This window comes from Rhinoderma darwinii, chromosome 7 (assembly GCF_050947455.1).
Source record: "Rhinoderma darwinii isolate aRhiDar2 chromosome 7, aRhiDar2.hap1, whole genome shotgun sequence".
NCBI classification, from domain to species: Eukaryota; Metazoa; Chordata; class Amphibia; order Anura; family Rhinodermatidae; genus Rhinoderma; species Rhinoderma darwinii.
Window position 1 is genome coordinate 125,628,362 of NC_134693.1, and position 18,140 is coordinate 125,646,501.

The 18,140-nt window shown below is 39.9% G+C and overlaps 1 protein-coding gene across 1 annotated transcript in view; it reads left to right on the forward strand.

Moving 5' to 3' along the window:
* PTPRG (protein tyrosine phosphatase receptor type G) overlaps positions 1-15,227 on the forward strand; it is a 410,964-nt gene extending 395,737 nt beyond the window's left edge. Inside the window, exons 26-29 of the mRNA XM_075833958.1 lie at positions 1,554-1,700; positions 3,409-3,551; positions 8,317-8,452; positions 9,772-15,227. Coding sequence (XP_075690073.1) covers positions 1,554-1,700; positions 3,409-3,551; positions 8,317-8,452; positions 9,772-9,918 — 573 coding nt within the window. The 3' untranslated portion in view covers positions 9,919-15,227. The remainder of the gene's footprint in view (positions 1-1,553; positions 1,701-3,408; positions 3,552-8,316; positions 8,453-9,771) is intronic.
* Positions 15,228-18,140: the final 2,913 nt, after the last annotated feature.

Sequence of the window (18,140 nt, forward strand, 5' to 3'; positions counted from 1 at the left end):
ATTAGAAAACCGCTTTCTTCCAGTAAAACTGCCTCTCTTGACCATTAGCCATCCGTGTTATTGCATCTTAGCCCTATCTATGTGAATGCATCTGAGCTGCAATACCAAACACACCCATGGACTAGAATGGCTCCGTTTCTGGAAGAAGGTGGCCATATTTTTCTAATATATACTCCACAATGCAGCTTAGTATTTTTTTTGTTACGAAATATGAAAAAGAAAGATATTTCATAAAGGAAATTATCACTATTCATCTTTACTAATTTCCCGCTCTTTACCAAATCCCTACTCCCGCTCTCCACCGCTAGAGGAGAAAAAAAAGAAGCCACAAAGCGTTAAATGATAACTTGAGCTCCGCTATGTCTAACGGGAACGATGGCTCACCTTGGTCATGAGGATTGGCAAGTGCTTTAAAGTTACTTTTATACGTACCAAAGTGGTGGAGATTTAACACTCACTAATAGGGCACTTTTTTCTTTTTCTGTTTTTACTACAAGGTTTCTTAACTCCTACAAAAATGTCACAGCTCTAAAGCTTTATTCAGACGAACGTATAAATCCACCATGTGAAGGGCCCGTGAAAAACTAGGACGTCCTATTTTTGTCTTTTTTCATGAATCCCTCAATCGACTCAAGTCTGGGGGATCCGTATAAACGGGTCCCACATGGGTGCAAACCGGCCGTGAAAAACGGCTGTTTTTCACGGCAGATTTGACACGCTCGTCTGAATAAAGCTTTACTGTCCTGCTCAGGTTTATACATAGTTTTTCTCAGGTAACTACTTCACTCCCAGTAGCTAAAGTTGCACTATCCATGAGGCAAGGTAAGAACTTGTCTTCGGCATTTACAGAAAGCATCATTTGGTACTTTCCCATCTCCAATTAGTGAAGGCTTGGGGCGCATACAGCAAAAGGCCACTAGCAAAAGTAATTCACCAAATCCGAATATAATAGACAATTATTCACAGTGCAAATCCCTAACATTTTAGCCCAGGAGCTTCCAAAGGCGAGGAACAACGACAAAATACCACATTAGCAATTCTTACTTTAGAGAAACCACGTAGACTGTGTAGTTTTCATTTTTTTTTGTCCTTGGTAAATGAAGATATTTTTCTTCTTATCTCCTCTCCGTGTGATGGGTTAACTCAGTCCTGTGTTTCTTAAATGTATTTAATGAGCAATAAATTGCTTGGAAATAGAACATCTGTTAGACGTACTTTTTAATGTCACTGGTCAAGGATTGTGGTCTTGTATTCCACGCCTAATAAATAATTCAGCTTGTTTCTGATACTCCGAGGCTAATTTGAAGGAGGGAAGTTTGCCGTTTCCAGAAAATAAGTTCTTCCTTTTTCTAGGAGAAAAGGGCAAAACTCCTAATTACCAAGAACGAAACGTTTTAGGGGCAAAATGTCAGAAAAGTTGCTCCCCGGCACACTCCAGACATTACACTGTATCTGAGAATGTAAACATTGCTTACAGTCTGCATGATATTGTAGCCTTAGCGCCAACCGTGCGATTTATTTATTCAGTGTAATAACGTGTTTGTTTTTCTCAGACGGAGGACGAGTTTGTCTATTGGCCAAGTCGTGAAGAATCTATGAACTGTGAGGCCTTTACTGTGACCCTGATCAGCAAAGACCGGCTCTGTCTCTCTAATGAGGAGCAAATTATCATCCATGACTTTATCCTTGAAGCCACACAGGTAAACACTAAAAATTACCCGATTTTATTCTGACAGCTAAAGAAACCAAGACGTCTTAGTGTATGGCTGCTGCCTTGATGTATTTAACACCCTCGGGATGTAGCCATTTTTTTATTTTTTCGTTTTTCACTCCCCACACGTATTTTTCCATCAATAGAATGGTGTGAAGGCTTATTTTTTGCGGGAGGAGTTGTAGGTTTTTTCTTACCATTTATAGTTCCATACAATGTACTGGGAAACTGAAAAAAAAATATTTGCGGGCTGAAATGGAAAAAAACAGCGATTCCTCAATTGTTTTTTGGGTTTAGTTTTTACGGCTTTCACAGTGCGATAAAAATGACAACTTATCTTTATTCTGTGGCTCAATACGATTACGGTGATACCAAATTTATATAGTTTTTTTTTATATTTTACTACTTTTATTGATGATAAACTTTTTGTTAAAAAAAAAAAAGTTTTGTGTCGCCACATTCTGAGAGCCGTAACTTTATTTTTTCACCGATTGAGCGATGTGAGGACTTATTTTTTGCGGGTCGAGCTGTAGTTTTTATCGGTACCATTTTTTGTTACGTAAAACTTTTTGATCTCTTTTTATTACGTTTGTTTTAGAGCGAAGTTGACCAAAAAAAACTATTTTGGCGTTTTACATTTTTATTTTTTATGACGTTCACCGTGCGTGTTAAATAATGCTATATTGTAATAGTTCAGACTTTTACGGATGCAGCGACACCAACTTTATTTACTTTTTTTATTTTTTACATTACGGTACTTTAGGGGGAAAATGGGAAAAGGGGGGTTTTTTGAACTTTTAATAATTTGTTTTTTCACTACTAAAAACTTTTTTTTACTTGTTTTCAAACACTTTATTAGCCCCCCTAGGGGTCTTGAACCAACGATTGTTAGATCGCTGGTACAATATACTGCAATACTAACGTATTGCAGTATATCGTCATTTTTACAGGCATCTGTTAAGCAGAGGCAGAGTGAAGGCAGCCCTGGGGGCTTTCATTAGGCCCCTGGGCTGCCATAATAACAGTCGTCACCCCCGATCTCACTCCGGGGGGGCAATGAGCTGTCGGAGGGGGCCACCCCCACTTTTCAACGCCTCAGATGCTGCTGTCGCGATTGACCGCACCATTTGAGGGGTTAAACAGCCAGGAGCAGCGCGATCGCTTCTCCTGGCTGTTAGTCCCAGGTGTTCGCTGTCAAATACAGCCGACACCTGCAGCATATGGAGCACGCTCCAAACATTACCCCCCGCACCCGGACATAATGGCACGTCAGGGTGCGCGTAGGGGTTTGCCACAAGGAACAGACTCGAAAATGATAACCAGACTTTCTCCACCGAAGTCTTCATGAACATGGCTCTATTATGGATCCAAGTTGTAAAGATAAATAGGATGCCCATACTGCACCTTCATATGCCTCAGACTTTATATGAAAACCAGAAAAGAAAATTGTAGTATGCTTTATTGAATGTCAAATTACAGAGGTATTCTCCTGTAGCCCGCTAGTGCACCCCCATTTATGGGGACCGGTTGACATGGCCAACCCATGAATCTGTACAGGATATAACACTATTGCATTTTTCCCTGAGTATCACTATAAAGCAATAGAATAGATGAGCTACTGTTCTGCTGATAATTCCTGGCGCTGTTTGTATATGGAAATCTGTAATATAAATCTCGGTACTTTTTTCTTTTTGCAGGATGATTACGTTTTGGAGGTTCGTCACTTTCAATGTCCAAAATGGCCAAATCCAGATGCTCCTATAAGCAGTGCTTTTGAGCTTATCAATGTGATAAAAGAAGAAGCTCTAACACGAGATGGACCTACCATTGTACATGATGAGTACGTATCTACCTTGCTGCTTGGGGTGCTCATGGGGTATTCATAGCAAATAGGTAAAAAAATAATAATTTAAAGCAGGTACTGTACTGTCCCGAACTATATGCCATCAATATGTGATAGGTGGGGGGCATAGTGGTCAAACCCTCAATCATGAGACCGAAGAGGAAACAGAGTTTGGTGAAATCCTGTGGTCCAATCAGGATTTCACCAAACATAGATTTACTCTCCATGGTCTATGTGTTTTGTCTGGTATTGCACCACAGCCCCATTCAGTAACAGTGCCACAGCCCCTTCATGCTTGTTATAAGAGAGGATTCTCAGCTTTTCTGAAAGTTAAATCAATCTGAGGGTCATGCCACTTTTACTCTGGGAAAGATTGGAAAGGTGAGGCATGAAGGTGAACAGGAAGGTTCCTGGTCATCTGGGCCCTTGATGGGGCATCTGTGATGGGAGAAAGAGGCCTAGTAAAAGGAGGGCTTTCTGTTTCTAGATAATCTATATTTTCTCCCCAAGAGTACATATCTATGTTGGTGCCAGTCGGAAAAAGGGTAATTGGAACAATATACTCTATCTGAAATACATATTATACTATATTTTCTTTTAATTAAAGAAGCATCTTAATGTTAATCAAGAACTTGGTAAAATTAAATTCATTTTTTTTCACACCAAGATCATTTTTATAAAATGTAATATTTTTTATCCACAATAATTGTGTAACTTATCATAAAATAGCCTTCCTGGCATATTTATCATACATTGTGTCTTCTGTCCATGATGCACATTAACCACAGTCCTTTTTACTAATTATCACTAAAGGAATTTTCAGGTAGCTGAAAATTAGTTTTTTCCCCTCCCTTCTTTTGGAAGTAAAAATTGCTCTAAATTTACAATTTAAAATCCCGGGAATAATTACATCCACAAATTACTTTTAGAAATATGAATCCTGAAATGCCAAGAAGCAGCTGTATTAATTTGATGATTTGTGCCTTAATTTGTTTGTAGTTTGAGGTTATCAGATTCTTCTTGAAAAAAAATTTGCAAGTCATTAGCCTTCCACCATATGTTACCAGATTGCAGGCATCCCATACTTAAAAGTTATCTGGGCCATTTCCATGCAAATGTCATGTTCTTAACTTGGACAAATGTAAATCTTATGTAGTCTGTGAAAGACTGAACCGGATCCATCTGAAGAAATGAAGCCTTTAGTGTATTAAAATAAAGTCATTAACTGCAGTTTAACTTTTTCCAGATGCTTAAAGTTATGCAAAATTCTACACAACTATGGAAATACAGCAAAATATATAATAATGGGCTTGAATTTTCGTGTGCAACCACAGAATACTGCCATATGTGAACATATTGTACTATTTAGCACTCAAGTAATGGTTGATGGCCTGGGGCATTTGCCTCTTTTATCCATTCTATAATCTGGATTAGAGATAATCGTTTAATGTTGGTATAGGATGGTGGAGACCATCGGGCAATTACTCCTTTTTCCCAGGCGACAATCCAGCCCTGCAAACAAACATTGCCCCTGTAGTCACGGTCCCGGCCATCTGTGCTCATGGATGTATCCTATCCAAGAACTGTTCTTGCTAATCTCAAGCTTTTGTAAAATTGTAGTTTCATATCGATTACATGGCAAGTTTTTTTTTTTTGTTTTTTTTTTTCCTTCAAGGCCTGATTCTAACCGCAATGTGTTTGCAAGACTGTTTAAGTGAACTGAACTTGGACTACCCTATGATGAGCTAAGTGATCTAAGTTCGGTTCACTTGAACCGTTGTGGATCCGCATCTTGACAGTCTGATTCAGGCCTTAATTTGTCCTTGTGGTCCTTTTTGATAAAAAACTTGACTGTTCCTTTTGCTTTGACAACTTTTGGAAGGTGTGGATTCTCCTTGCGGAGATCCAGCTGGTAGGTAGTTTTAAGGGCAATGCTTCCTGGGAAAAGAGTATGCAAAATAGTTCTCCCAAAAGAAGAAAACTGACAGTCTAGTGCCACCTGTAGGTAACTACCCTGTAAATTAATGTCCGACTTTTTATAGAATCTTAAAACTTGACTCGCGTCAGAAGCCAAACAAGAGACAAACCGTTTTGGAGTTGTTGCTCCTCATCCGGTACACTGCTGCCTACAGTTGGGTTAGTCACGGGTTTGGCTATTAACCCAAGTCATATTTCAAGGCTCTATAAAGGGTCAGACATGGACTTACAAGGTAGTCATCTATAGGTAGCACTAGAGTAAATTTTCTTCCTCCTGGAGTAGGGCTATTTTGCACACACATGACTTTGAAAGCTTTGTTCATTGAAATGGCTGTAGAGTGGTTATGAGTTTGTCCTGTTTCCTGCCACACAGACCTATTTGTAGTTCCCTCACATTGAGGTCTTGGTGTCTCTTTGGAGAGTCAGTTAACCGTCTGGGCAAAACCATGTTAAAGGCGTCCTTGACCTCATTAACCGCACGTTACTTTTCATTAGCAGTTTTCTCAATATGAAACGTGACAATAGACACAAATGAAACACAAGAGCAGGACACAGATAGCAAAACCAAGTCAATAATTAGACATGGACATTCCTATAAGACTTCAGCCACTGGATTAATTGGATAATCAGACTCTTGTGACAGAATAAGATGTTCCGGCTCTTAGGTATAATTAGTTCTGAATATTCGCTAGAAGGGGTTTAACCTTCTATTTTTTTTTTTTATGAACTTCAGTTTGAGAGTTAACTGTAAATTTACATTAGAACATCTTGAGAGGATGTCTCATGAAGACAACCCCTGTCCATATGCCCTATTTGGGCATATAGACATCAAAGAGGGGGTGTGTGGTTCCCCACTCAAGATCCCCCTCTATGAGCCTATCACATTCCTGCGTTACATGAATATCCATGTATTTGAATGGCTGGCACTTAACCCCTTAACGACAGACGTACTATTATGTCGCTGTCGTTAAGGACTTAACGCAACACAACATATAGGTAAGTTGTATTGCTGGTCCGGGCTTAGAAGCTGAGCCCGCACCATCGCCAGTGGGTTATCAGCTATATATTACAGCTGCCGCATGGCCAGGACCAGAGCTAGCCTCCGATTTGGCCGATTAATCCCTTAAATGCAGCGCTCAAAAGAGAGAGCTGCATCCATGGGGTTTACTAGCAGATCGGCACTCCACAATGCAATTGTGGGGTTCCAATGGCTGCTTTGGCAGACCGGAGGCCTAACGATGGCCTCCTGTCTGCCAAGTACGGAAGCCTGTTAGGCCCCGTCCCGAGGTGGGAGCATAAAAGGCTTCCGACCGCAGAAACAAGATGGCGCTGGCTCAGAAGCTGGGCCTGCGACATCAACTGTATGTTACAGCTGACATCCCGCTGTAATGGCAGGGAATGGAGCTAGCTCCGATCCCTGGCATTAACCCCTTAGATTCCGTGATCAAAAGCGTTCACAGCATCTTAGTGGCTTGAAGCTGATTGGCATCGCCGCTATGTGATCGCAGGGGTGCCGATTGTTGCTATGGCAACTGGAAGCCCATTAGGCCCCACCCAGAGGCGTGGCTAGATAGGCTTGCAGTCGGTGAATAACTGACAGCTCCAATGCATTGCACTACGTGGGTAGAGCAATGTATTTGAGTAAAGATCAGGAGGTGCAGGCCTTCAAGTCTCCTAGTGAGACAAAAAAAAAAAAGTGAATACAAATGTTGACAGGGTAAAAATAAAAAAAGTTTCTAGTTAGGAAAAACAAACACTGCCTTTTTTCCTATAAGAAGTCTTTTATTTTAAGGAAAAATGAAAACGTTAAAAGAAAAAAGTACACATATTTGGTATCACCACTTCGGTAACAACCCAAACTATAATGTTTTTATAAGCTATAATGTTATTTTTCCCGCATGGGATGGGATTGTCACGCAGGTCCACCTATAATCTGAGACACGCAGGATGCGCTCCCACTGAACTAATCAGTCCCACGGGTCAATTTTTTAATAACGTATATGCGGTGGTTTTTTTCCCACAGCGTGGGCATGAGATTTACGAAATCTCATTCACTACGCTGCTACTGTTAATGCTGCGGAAATTCTGCAGCGTTTACGCAACGTGGGAACCCGGCCTTAAGGTTTCTCTGTTGGTTTCTGCATGGAATATACAGAGTTAGTGTACTCGGGGATTAGGAGTTGAAAAACTCACCCATAGTTAGTCTGATATATATGAAATTTTGTGGTAAGTAGAACAATGGGATCTCAATTATGGCATTGGAGATCTGACCCCTGACTTGAAAATGTTTACCTGGAGTTACACTTTAACAATAATTGGGGCATTCTTAATAAAAAGTATAATATACATTTGACATCTGTAGACCAGATAATTATAGATTGGTACATAGTGAATATAACCACCGTAAAAGATGGACGTACATATGGGGCTTTAACATGTCCCATTATTTTTTTTATACTGTGTATCTTGAACCGATTGATTATTCAACCGACAGCTATGTCATGTTTCTGGCTTAGCTTTGGCCCCCTGTGAACCATCATCTTCGACCCCCAAATTCAAAACGTTTTTTTTGCCTTTTTTTCGAATTGCACTCAAATTTTATTTATTTTTTTCATACCCAAAACTAAAAGGAAAGCTCTTATGTTCATAACGAAGGGCAGATATATCTTTTAAATATATTGTATTGTTGTGATTCAACCACATTAAATCAATGATTTGGAATCTGTTTTCCAGCACAGATCTCTGGATCTTTCATAAATGCTGAGATCAGTGGTTTGTTTTTCAGGTTTGGCGCGGTTTCAGCAGGAACACTCTGCGCACTCGCCACTTTGTCCCAACAGTTAGAGAATGAAAATGCAGTGGATGTTTACCAGGTGGCCAAGATGATAAACCTGATGAGACCCGGTGTATTCACAGACATTGTAAGTGCCTTTCAGGAGATATTATTGGATGTAACAAATTTCATTACTAAAAAAATAAAACTCCCAGACAATTAAAGGGGTTGTCCGAGATTAGAAAAAAAATAAAAAATTCCCCAGGAAACAGTGCCACTTTTGTTCATTGGCTCTGGCTGGAATTGCAGTTCAGCCGCATTCAAGTGAATAGGGTTGAACTGAAGACCCTTTTTCTAATTCTGGACAAACCCTTCAATGTCTAAAGTTGTAGAAAATTTAAAGCAGCAAACTTCAAGTATAAAATGTATACATAGGCTAACCTACCATATTATTGTGCCTCTGCATTATACTGGTATCCTAGTGCCCATACCCATTGATATCTTTTGGTCTTCAGGAATGGATAAAATGGTTATAACCGAGCAGGTCTAGTGCTCACATTTCCTAGTAACACCTATATCCCATCTATACAGAAATCATCTCCGGCTGCATGGATTAGGCCGAATTCAGACACATGTATTTGAATGGGGCCGTTCACACGGCCGTTGTTTCAACGAACCGTGTGAAGTGTCCGTTGACAAATAGAACATGTCCTATTGTCTTCTATTTTCATGGATCCCTCGATAGACATGTCTAAGTGATCCGTGAAAACGAGACCCGCACGGGTGCAACTCTGACGTGAAAAGCTGAAGTTTTTCACATTTGAGTTTGCACTCGTTTGATATCTGGTTAGTTAAGCCAGATTCACACACTCAGCAGACATGGTTTGTCCCATGGGAACCTATGGGAATGTTACGGTATATATTTTTTTCAGGAATATACAAATATGTACATTTGGCTGAATGGAAACTGACCATGTCTAGCACTCCAACTTATTTTAGCGTTATTAAAGTTATAGAAACTAAATCTGAACCCATACCATACATGATTTGGAGGTTTTTTCCCACCTATATACACAGTACTTAATAGAGTTATGGTGCTTTTCTTTCTTTAACATGGAGACCCGTTCCACTGTACACCTAAAGACAATCACATAACATCAGTTGCTACACTATAAGCAATCTGTATGCGATTTTGGCTTATAAGAGGATTTGTATACAGATCAGCCCCCTAGTGGTGGTCATTAACAGACAAAAAGTGCGTGTTTGTGATTTGTATTAAAGCAAGTGTTGCGCTATATCAAGTATATTAGGAAAGTGTTCCAAATCATTTAAACTTCTGGTTTCTTGGGGAAACTTTGTAAAGCTTGGTAAATTTTAAATGCTGTACTATTAATACATTACCCCCCAATATAGTACTATAAACAAATATCTGAAATTTTTTGTTTTCTCATTTCATTTTGTACACAGGAGCAGTACCAGTTCCTCTACAAGGCAATGCTCAGCCTGGTCAGTACAAAGGAAAATGGCAGCGGCCCCATGGCATTGGACAAAAATGGAGCTATTTTAATCAGCGACGAATCGGACCCTTCACAGAGCATGGAGTCTCTGGTTTAAAGAGATCCCAGAAAAAGGCACTACATTTGTTAAAAGAAAAAAAACAAAAACTTCTGATCTTCTCAAGACAAAGTGGACTTATTGAGGCCTTTTATTTGCCAGACTCTAGGTTATACAATAACCCAATTACTTTTTTACACTGATAAAAGTTTTGATATTTATTTTTGCCATTTTATGTCTTAATGGTATCCTACTGAGCATTTGCACCTCTGTTCATTTCACACAGTGAAAACTAAATTTTATCTAGTTTGCACTATATGATCAGTGTTACTGCCTATACCGCTCTAGAACATGGCAAAGCCCAGCAAGATGACCTTCCCTAGATCCAACTCATGATCTTTTATCTTGACTTATTAATATATTATTTTTTTTATACATAACTTAGAAAAACTTTTTTAAAGTCCTAGTTGACCCCAATTTGTCTTCACAAACTTCATCCCTTATATTACTGCCATTTTGAAAATGGGGTGACCACTTACTTTCTTTGCACACAGTTATTTAAGTTTATTCACAACCTTTGTACATTACTATGTGGTGTAGCCCTCCGTTCCTGAACACTGTACCATGCATTCCATTTACACGTGATCACAACGTCACTCTGGTCTTTTTCATACACCACATTTTGTTATAATCTGCTATTTGGGTAAATTTTTTATTATTTTATTTCCCCCCTTTTACTATGTCATTTGTATTTACTACTTTTGTGAACCCAAATGAGCAAACCCGTTGATATTTCGTTTATAGCAACAACTGTTTAATTCATTATACAATGTGATAAACTTATTTTTATCAAATTTCGGCTTTGGTTTTACTAAATGTTTATTGCCGGGCAAAATCCAGTGGTTTTGAGGGATGTATTGACTACACAATACGAAAGATTTCTAACCTGGCATGTCCAGGTCAAATGTGCCATCGGCAGTAGACCAACATGTAGGTAACAGGCTGGCTCTTACTACTTGTCTATTACTCATATGTCCCACTAAATGTTTTCACACCCTCATATTGCTATAGGGTCAAGATAGTCATGTTTGAATATAATTGAAATGCTCTTTAATATACAGACATCTAGGCCTACAGCCACGTTGAACCCTTAATCCTTCCTCGTCTTATTTTCCCAACATCGAAAGCCTTTGAGGCATGTAAAGTAGGATGACCATTAATGGGATTGTACCAAAAACCTTTAGCTCCCAACTCCTGCATAAACATGGCCGAACAAATCTGCCATGGGGGGGGGGGGGGACTGTTGGGCTATCCCCATACACATTTGATAGTCAGCCGAACCCGCTAAAGTTGGCAGGTTTGGACGACTTTGATCGAATATGTATGACCAGCTTTTTGATGTGTCAGATTGTTAGGACCCCACCACTTCTAAAAATGAGCTGGTCCCATTACAATTTTCAATGTTGAGGTGGCAAGGTATGGACAGTTCCTATTCATTGAAAAAAATGGAGTTTGACATAAACCTACAAGGTCTCTCACTCATAGGTTTCTCTAACAATTATTTTCTCAGCTGCTGAAAAACCTCTTTATATAGAACCTGTCACCTCTCATCACACGTTTATTTCAGTAAAAAAAAGATTGTATTCCCCATAAAATAACAGTTCTAGAGCATCTTTTCTTATTACTTTACATTGTGCGGTTCCTCTGTTTATACCTCCTTGAAATGTATGAATAAATTGACAACTGGGTGTTACCAGTTGGGGGCGTGTCCCTATAGAGTCTGACAATGTCCAATCAGTGCTGACAGTAAGGGGAATGGTAACACCTATTTGTCAATTAATTCATAAATTTCTAGGAGGAATAGCAGAGAAACGGCACAACGCAGAGTTTTAAGAAAAGATTCTCTAGAATGGTCCTTTCATGGGGAATTCAAGAATTTACTAAAATAGACATGTCAGGAAAAGGAAGAGATCCTCTTTAAGTATCACAATACTGATGCCATAACTTAAAGGGGCTGTCCAAAATTAAATAACAGGTTATATATTTTTTTCCCTCTAGAAATGGCACCACTTCGTAGTCTATTATTGTGGCTCATTTTCATTTAAGCTAATGAAGCAGAGCTGAAATACCAGAGACAGCCTGTGGACGAGAGTAGGATAAAGAAAACAAAGTTATTCCCTGCACACGTACTATAACAGAAATGAATGAAGCTTTTGCCATTTTTGCATTTGGCCGAGAATACTAGCACCGAATGCCATATCTGATAAAACTAGTGTGAACAGTACCTTAGATAATGGTACGCGGATTGATTAATACCGTGTTTCCCCGATAGTAAGACACCCCCGATTGTAAGACGTATCGGGGGTTTCAGGGGGGTCGGCTAATATAAGCCGTACCCCGAAAGTAAGACATATGTCTTACTTTCGGGGAAACACGGGGGTATTGCCGCCTCCTGCCCACTTCCGCGCCGCCCCCCTCTCCATACGTCTCCATCAGCGGCAGGAGCACGGCTGTTATACACAGCCTGGCTCCTGCTGCAACTGCCGGAATCGAAGCGCGCGCCGATTCCGGCAGTTTAACCCATTAAATGCCGCTGTCAATAGTGACAGCGGCATTTAATGTGTTTGACAGAGGGGGGAGCTCCCTCTGTCACCCGATCGGCGCCCCCGCAAACAAATCGCGGGTCGCCGTCGGGTTTCCATGACAGCCGGGGGTCTAACAAAGACCCCCAGGTCTGCCTTCAGCATCTGCCTGTTAGGCGATGCCGGAGGCATGGCCTAATAGGTTGCCTGTCAGTTTTACACTGACAGGCAATAATGCTTCGGTATACTAAGTATACCAAAGCATTATATATGCGATCGGCACATCGCATAGTGAAGTCCCCTGGTGGGACTAAAAAAAAAAATGTAAAATAGTTAAATAAAGTTTGTGAAAAAAAATAAATAAATAATTCGACAATTTTTTTCCAATATAAGACATACCCCGAAAGTAAGACATAGTGGGGCTTTTGGGGATAAAAAGAAAGTAAGACACTGTCTTACTTTCGGGGAAACACGGTAGCAGTGATGGCAAATACAAGATATTCAGAACATCACTGGCGTATTACTTGTTTGTTATGCCACATGTCTAAGGCATGATGTACAAAGTTAGTTATAGCAGGTTCAGCCAAAAAAAAAAGTAGTCGGAATGGGCCACTTTGTCCAGGCTGACTTTATTAGAAGTCCGTGAACCACATTCTAGTGCCCTCTGTTGGAGTATTACATGTAGCCCTGATCATTAAAAAGTCTGGGACTATAAAGAAAGTGTGTTTTTGTTTTCTAAAAACAGTGACACTCTGGTCCGAAGCAAGGCCTGGTATTGCAGCTCAGCTACATTCACTTGAATGGGGCTGAGCTGCAATACAAAACACAACCATTCGACAAGAGTGGCGCTGTTTACGGAAGAAAAAAAAGAAAGGAAGCCCTTAAATTATTACAAATTAGTTTTGTGGCTTGTCTGTATTTTCCATTAGGACACCTTTTTATACTATGGTAGCGGTTCTCCACTGTTGCAAAATTCTGACTCATCATTGTCTGGGATAGTAAAGATTGCCATCCCAAAGATTATGTAGGCCTGGCCCCCAACTTCAATACATTTGTAGAATATAATCTAAAAATATTTTATAGTACATAGACATCCCATCAGTGTAAAATACAAAGAGAGGGCTAAAATAAATTGAACGCTTTGTTTCCGATATTAGAGGTAATGCATTGGTGCTATGTAATTACAATACTACCTATATAGGTTTATATATTTTTTTTAATGTATAATTATGAAGAGATCTCTAGGGATACAGAGGAGACTGATAGTTATTGCAGAATGATACTCCCTTTATTACTTAGTTATAAAGTGATATTCCACCTCGACCCCACATTATATTAAACAAAGAGTAACCATAGGAGTATCCAATAATAACCTACAAGGTTTATCATGGTTGCCCTGCATAGCTGTCAGCGGGAAGACTATTTTCCAATAGCCTTTAGTCTGGAATCCATTGACGGACTACAGGCTGCCATAAATCGCTGCCTAAAGACTTCTGATGGGTCTCCAAGACCACTAATGAAAATGTTAGATTTTCTGTAGCCTGGTATGTTCTTATTTGAAAACTCCTTCAACTAAAGTCTCAAATTACCCAGTTACGTAAGAATTTTATGGAAGGGTATGTTCACACGGCTTATTTCGGCCGTAAACGGCCGAAAAGTCGGAAGCAGAACGCCACCAATCATCTGCCTATTGATTTCAATGGGAAAAATGGCGTTCTGATCCGACGGGCCGCTTTTTGCGTGGCCGATTTGAAAAATGCATGTCACTTCTTGAGATGTTTTTGGAGCCGTTTTTCATGGACTATAGAAAAACAGCTCCAGAAACGGCCATAAAAAATGGCGCAAAAAAAACGCGAGTTGCTAAAAAAAAATGGCTGAAAATCAGGAGCCGTTTTCCCTTGAAAACAACTCCGTATTTTCAGACGTTTTGGATTTTGGGTGTGCACATATCCCAACACATGCTACAAATAATATGAACAACATTGGTAGAAACCTTTGCGTGCAGTTTGGCTGATTTTCTATACTTGATGAGCAGACAAGTGCATTTTCTATATTTCATGCATTTAAAGGGGCTGTATGAGGTAAGAAATAAGGGTCCATTTTATTTCCATAAACGCAGCCAACTATCCATTGGCTGTATTTATTCTCCGCTTCTTCCACTTGAATAGGGCTGAGCTCCAGTACCAAACACCATCCATGGACAAGAGGGGCGCTGTTTCTGGAAAAAAAAAAAAAAGACAGATCCCTTTCTTCTAATCTCACACATCCCACATGAATAGATTCCTACCTAAGCCTCCATTGTTTTGTAAGAGGCAAATAAGGCTTCATAATAGGAAACATGCCCTTCCCATCGAAGACTTTTTTTATTTTATTTTTATTGATTCACTCATCTCTAGCGAATATAGTTTGTGTGTAGCTAAAAAGAGCGCATTTATAATGATATTGGAATGCATAAGTATAAGTTCACCTTACAACCACTTTAAAATATATATATTGTGGGAGGTTGACTTTAAGAATTGACCCAATTTGTACCAGCCAAAATGATGCCAGCCTTATTAAATGAATTCACCGGTGACTCAGGGGGAAGCAGTCTTTCATGAATCGTCATTAACCACTGGGAGAAGCATATGAATGTATGTTTGTTTCATTGTGACTTCTGAAATATACCATGTTCTGATGTATACATTATGATTGTACCCAACACTAATATTGCTATTGCTTATTGGATACCATGTCAAGGTGTAATGGTGATAATCTGATTTTATATACCATACTATTTGGAAAATGCTTGTCAGTGTCTTGTGTCTCTTATTATTCTAAGGTGCCTTCATTCAATGGGGGGCGCATTTTGTGATTCAACCGATACATCCCTAGTTCGCTTCAGCCCACAAATTGGCTGCTTGTATTTCAATAAAACCTTTCTGTGCCAACATTCCTATTAACCATGGATGGTGAGAGGTTCTTAAGAAAGACCGATATATCCTGTGGTTCTTCAGCTGATGCCAAACTACAACTTCAATGGTGGGAGTTGTAGATTTCTAACAGTTGTAGAGCCACAGGTTGGGGACCACTACTGTACACTAAACAATCTAATATTAATTGATGAAGCTTAATAAATATCAGAGGAATTTATGCCCATGCAAACTACCGTAGAAAATCTCCGATAGGTGTCCGGGCCGTAGAACCATGCCGGGAATTATGGAGCATGTCCTACTTTTCGTTTATTACAGGCCATGCTCCAATACTTTGTATGGGAGCACGGCCCAAAAATGCGGCTTGCAGGCCAGCCGTGCTCGCAATCGCGGGCTGTGATTACGGGCACGGCAATGTAAATGAGACCTTAGGGTTTATAGTAATGTGCAAATTAATTTAGTTCTAAAGAAATATTTCACCCCCAAACTTTTGCTCATTTAGAACACAGGGGCAGATTTACTACCGTCAATCTAAAATAGGTCGTAAAATCTGCCCAGTATTTGCACTTATTTTTTTTTAGACTAACTTAAGAATCGATGTTTCAACCGCATTAGACACTTTAAAAGGAAAAGAAAGTCTAAGAGGGTGTGGCTTATCTGCAAGGGTGTGGCTAAAATGTGCAAAATAAAAGCTAAGCCAACCAAGAGTTGGTATAAGGAATAGAAAAGTGTCTAGCAAGCACCAAATTTATCATATAGCATGCACCACTGTGATAAATTTGGCTCCATAGACTTATAGCAAAATGTAGCCCTACCAACAGCGCTACCTAGTGGTTACAGGCCCAAGGCAAGGCTAAGGTCCCAATCACATCTCTCTTTTTTTGGCCTACGTTTAATATATACGCCATAAAAAGCTCCTGACATTTGTTAAACGTAGGTTGTGACAGATGCCTAACAATGGTATCAGTCACCTATCAACATATAACGTTTAACGTATACGACATGAACTCCCCTGACCTTTTCATGACATTCATTTAACGGATGCCATACAGTGTTTTTTTTGTGGGATCCCGTTGTATGAAACCGCATAGTCACATGCACTATTTAATACCTTAAAAAAAAAAAAAAAAAGTTTGACATATACAGCCTAATGGAGCTCAAAAGGACACTCTTGGTCTCAGTCAGGCTAATTTAGCGCGCTAGATCTAAACACTAGAGCCTCAATCTAGACAACACATTGGTCCACTTTTTGGAATACAGCATTAGCCATTTCAGTATGTTGTGGCCCTTAGAATAACACATAATGGGGGTAATTTATCAAGACTAGTGCGACGTAGAAGACTTGCCCTTGTCAACCAACCAAATTCAAGCCCAGTTCTTTTTAAATAGGGGCTTTTTTGGGGGGGGGGGGGGAGGTTATTGGTTGTGAAGGGCAACTGCTCTAATTTTCCCTTGCACTCGTTTTGATAAATCATCTGTACATCACGTTCTCCAAAAGTTGCAGTTCCCAACTTTTTTTTTGTGAACTTGCCTGAAGAAGGAGACTGTGTGCTCTGAAAGTCACACACATTGTTTTTCTGGCTAGCCAATAAAGGTACAATACTTTTGCCTTTTTTGACACAAAAAGTATTTAACATTGCATGCAGTTCACAACTTTGGTATTCAACTCAGTCGTCGTAAAAGTCAACGGACATCAAACGCCATTGCATACCATGAAGTGAAAAAAGGTCACGTGACTGGAATTATATGAACGTTGCACCATGTTGTACAAAATACTTTACACTCAAGCTATGGTTACATAGACACTTGATTAAGCAAATAAGAACATAGTAAATTTACCACTAAGTGTGGCGATTCACATGCCAGTTTTAAACGGAAGTGGAATGCGTCAAATTTATTAGGGTATGTTCACACCGCTTATTTTCGGCCCGTAAACAGCCGAAAAATCGGAAGCAGAACGCCTCCAAACATCTGCCCATTGATTTCAATGGGAAAAATGGCGTTCTGTTCCAACGGGCTGTTTTTTCACGGGGCCGTTTTAAAAAACGGCCACGTTAAAAAAATGCCAGCGAAAAAGAACTGCATGTCACCTCTTGAGCAGTCTTTAGAAAAACAGCTCCAAAAACGGCCGTAAAAAAAACGTGAATTGCTAAAAAAAATGGCTGAAAATCAGGAGCTGTTTTCCCATGATGGAAACTGTTGTCCACGAGGTCCTACCACTCCAATAAACCTCACCTACTTTTTGCAGCGCTTTTCATTAACTATACAGCATAAAAGTGGAGTAAAGCCTTTGATATATTCCCATAATTTGCAAGTATTCTACCCCCTATATATTTGTGACTTTTCTACTCCCCCCTCCCCGTAGCTTGTAGAAAGTATAAAATTGAATAATAGGTGCTGGTATGTTAAAGGGGTTGTTCAGGTTCAGGGCTCTTTTTTTATACTGATGACCTATCCACAGGATTGGTCATCAGTATATGATCAGTGGGGGTCCGACACCCGGACCTCTCACCGATCAGCCATTCTCGCTGCCTCCGGGCGACGGAAGCTGATGGCTTCGGTCGCAGTATAGCAGCCATGCTGGGTTACAGCTGATTGGTATGGGTGTCGAACCTCCTTCCCCCCGATCATTTACGGATGACCGATCCTGTGGATAGGTAATCCGTTAAAAAAACAAAAACAGCCCTGTACCTGGACAACCCCTTTAAGAACCCAGATTACTAGTTCTCAGGTTCCATTGGGCATTGTATAGATCAAAATTCTGATCCATTCCTATGTGATTAAATTG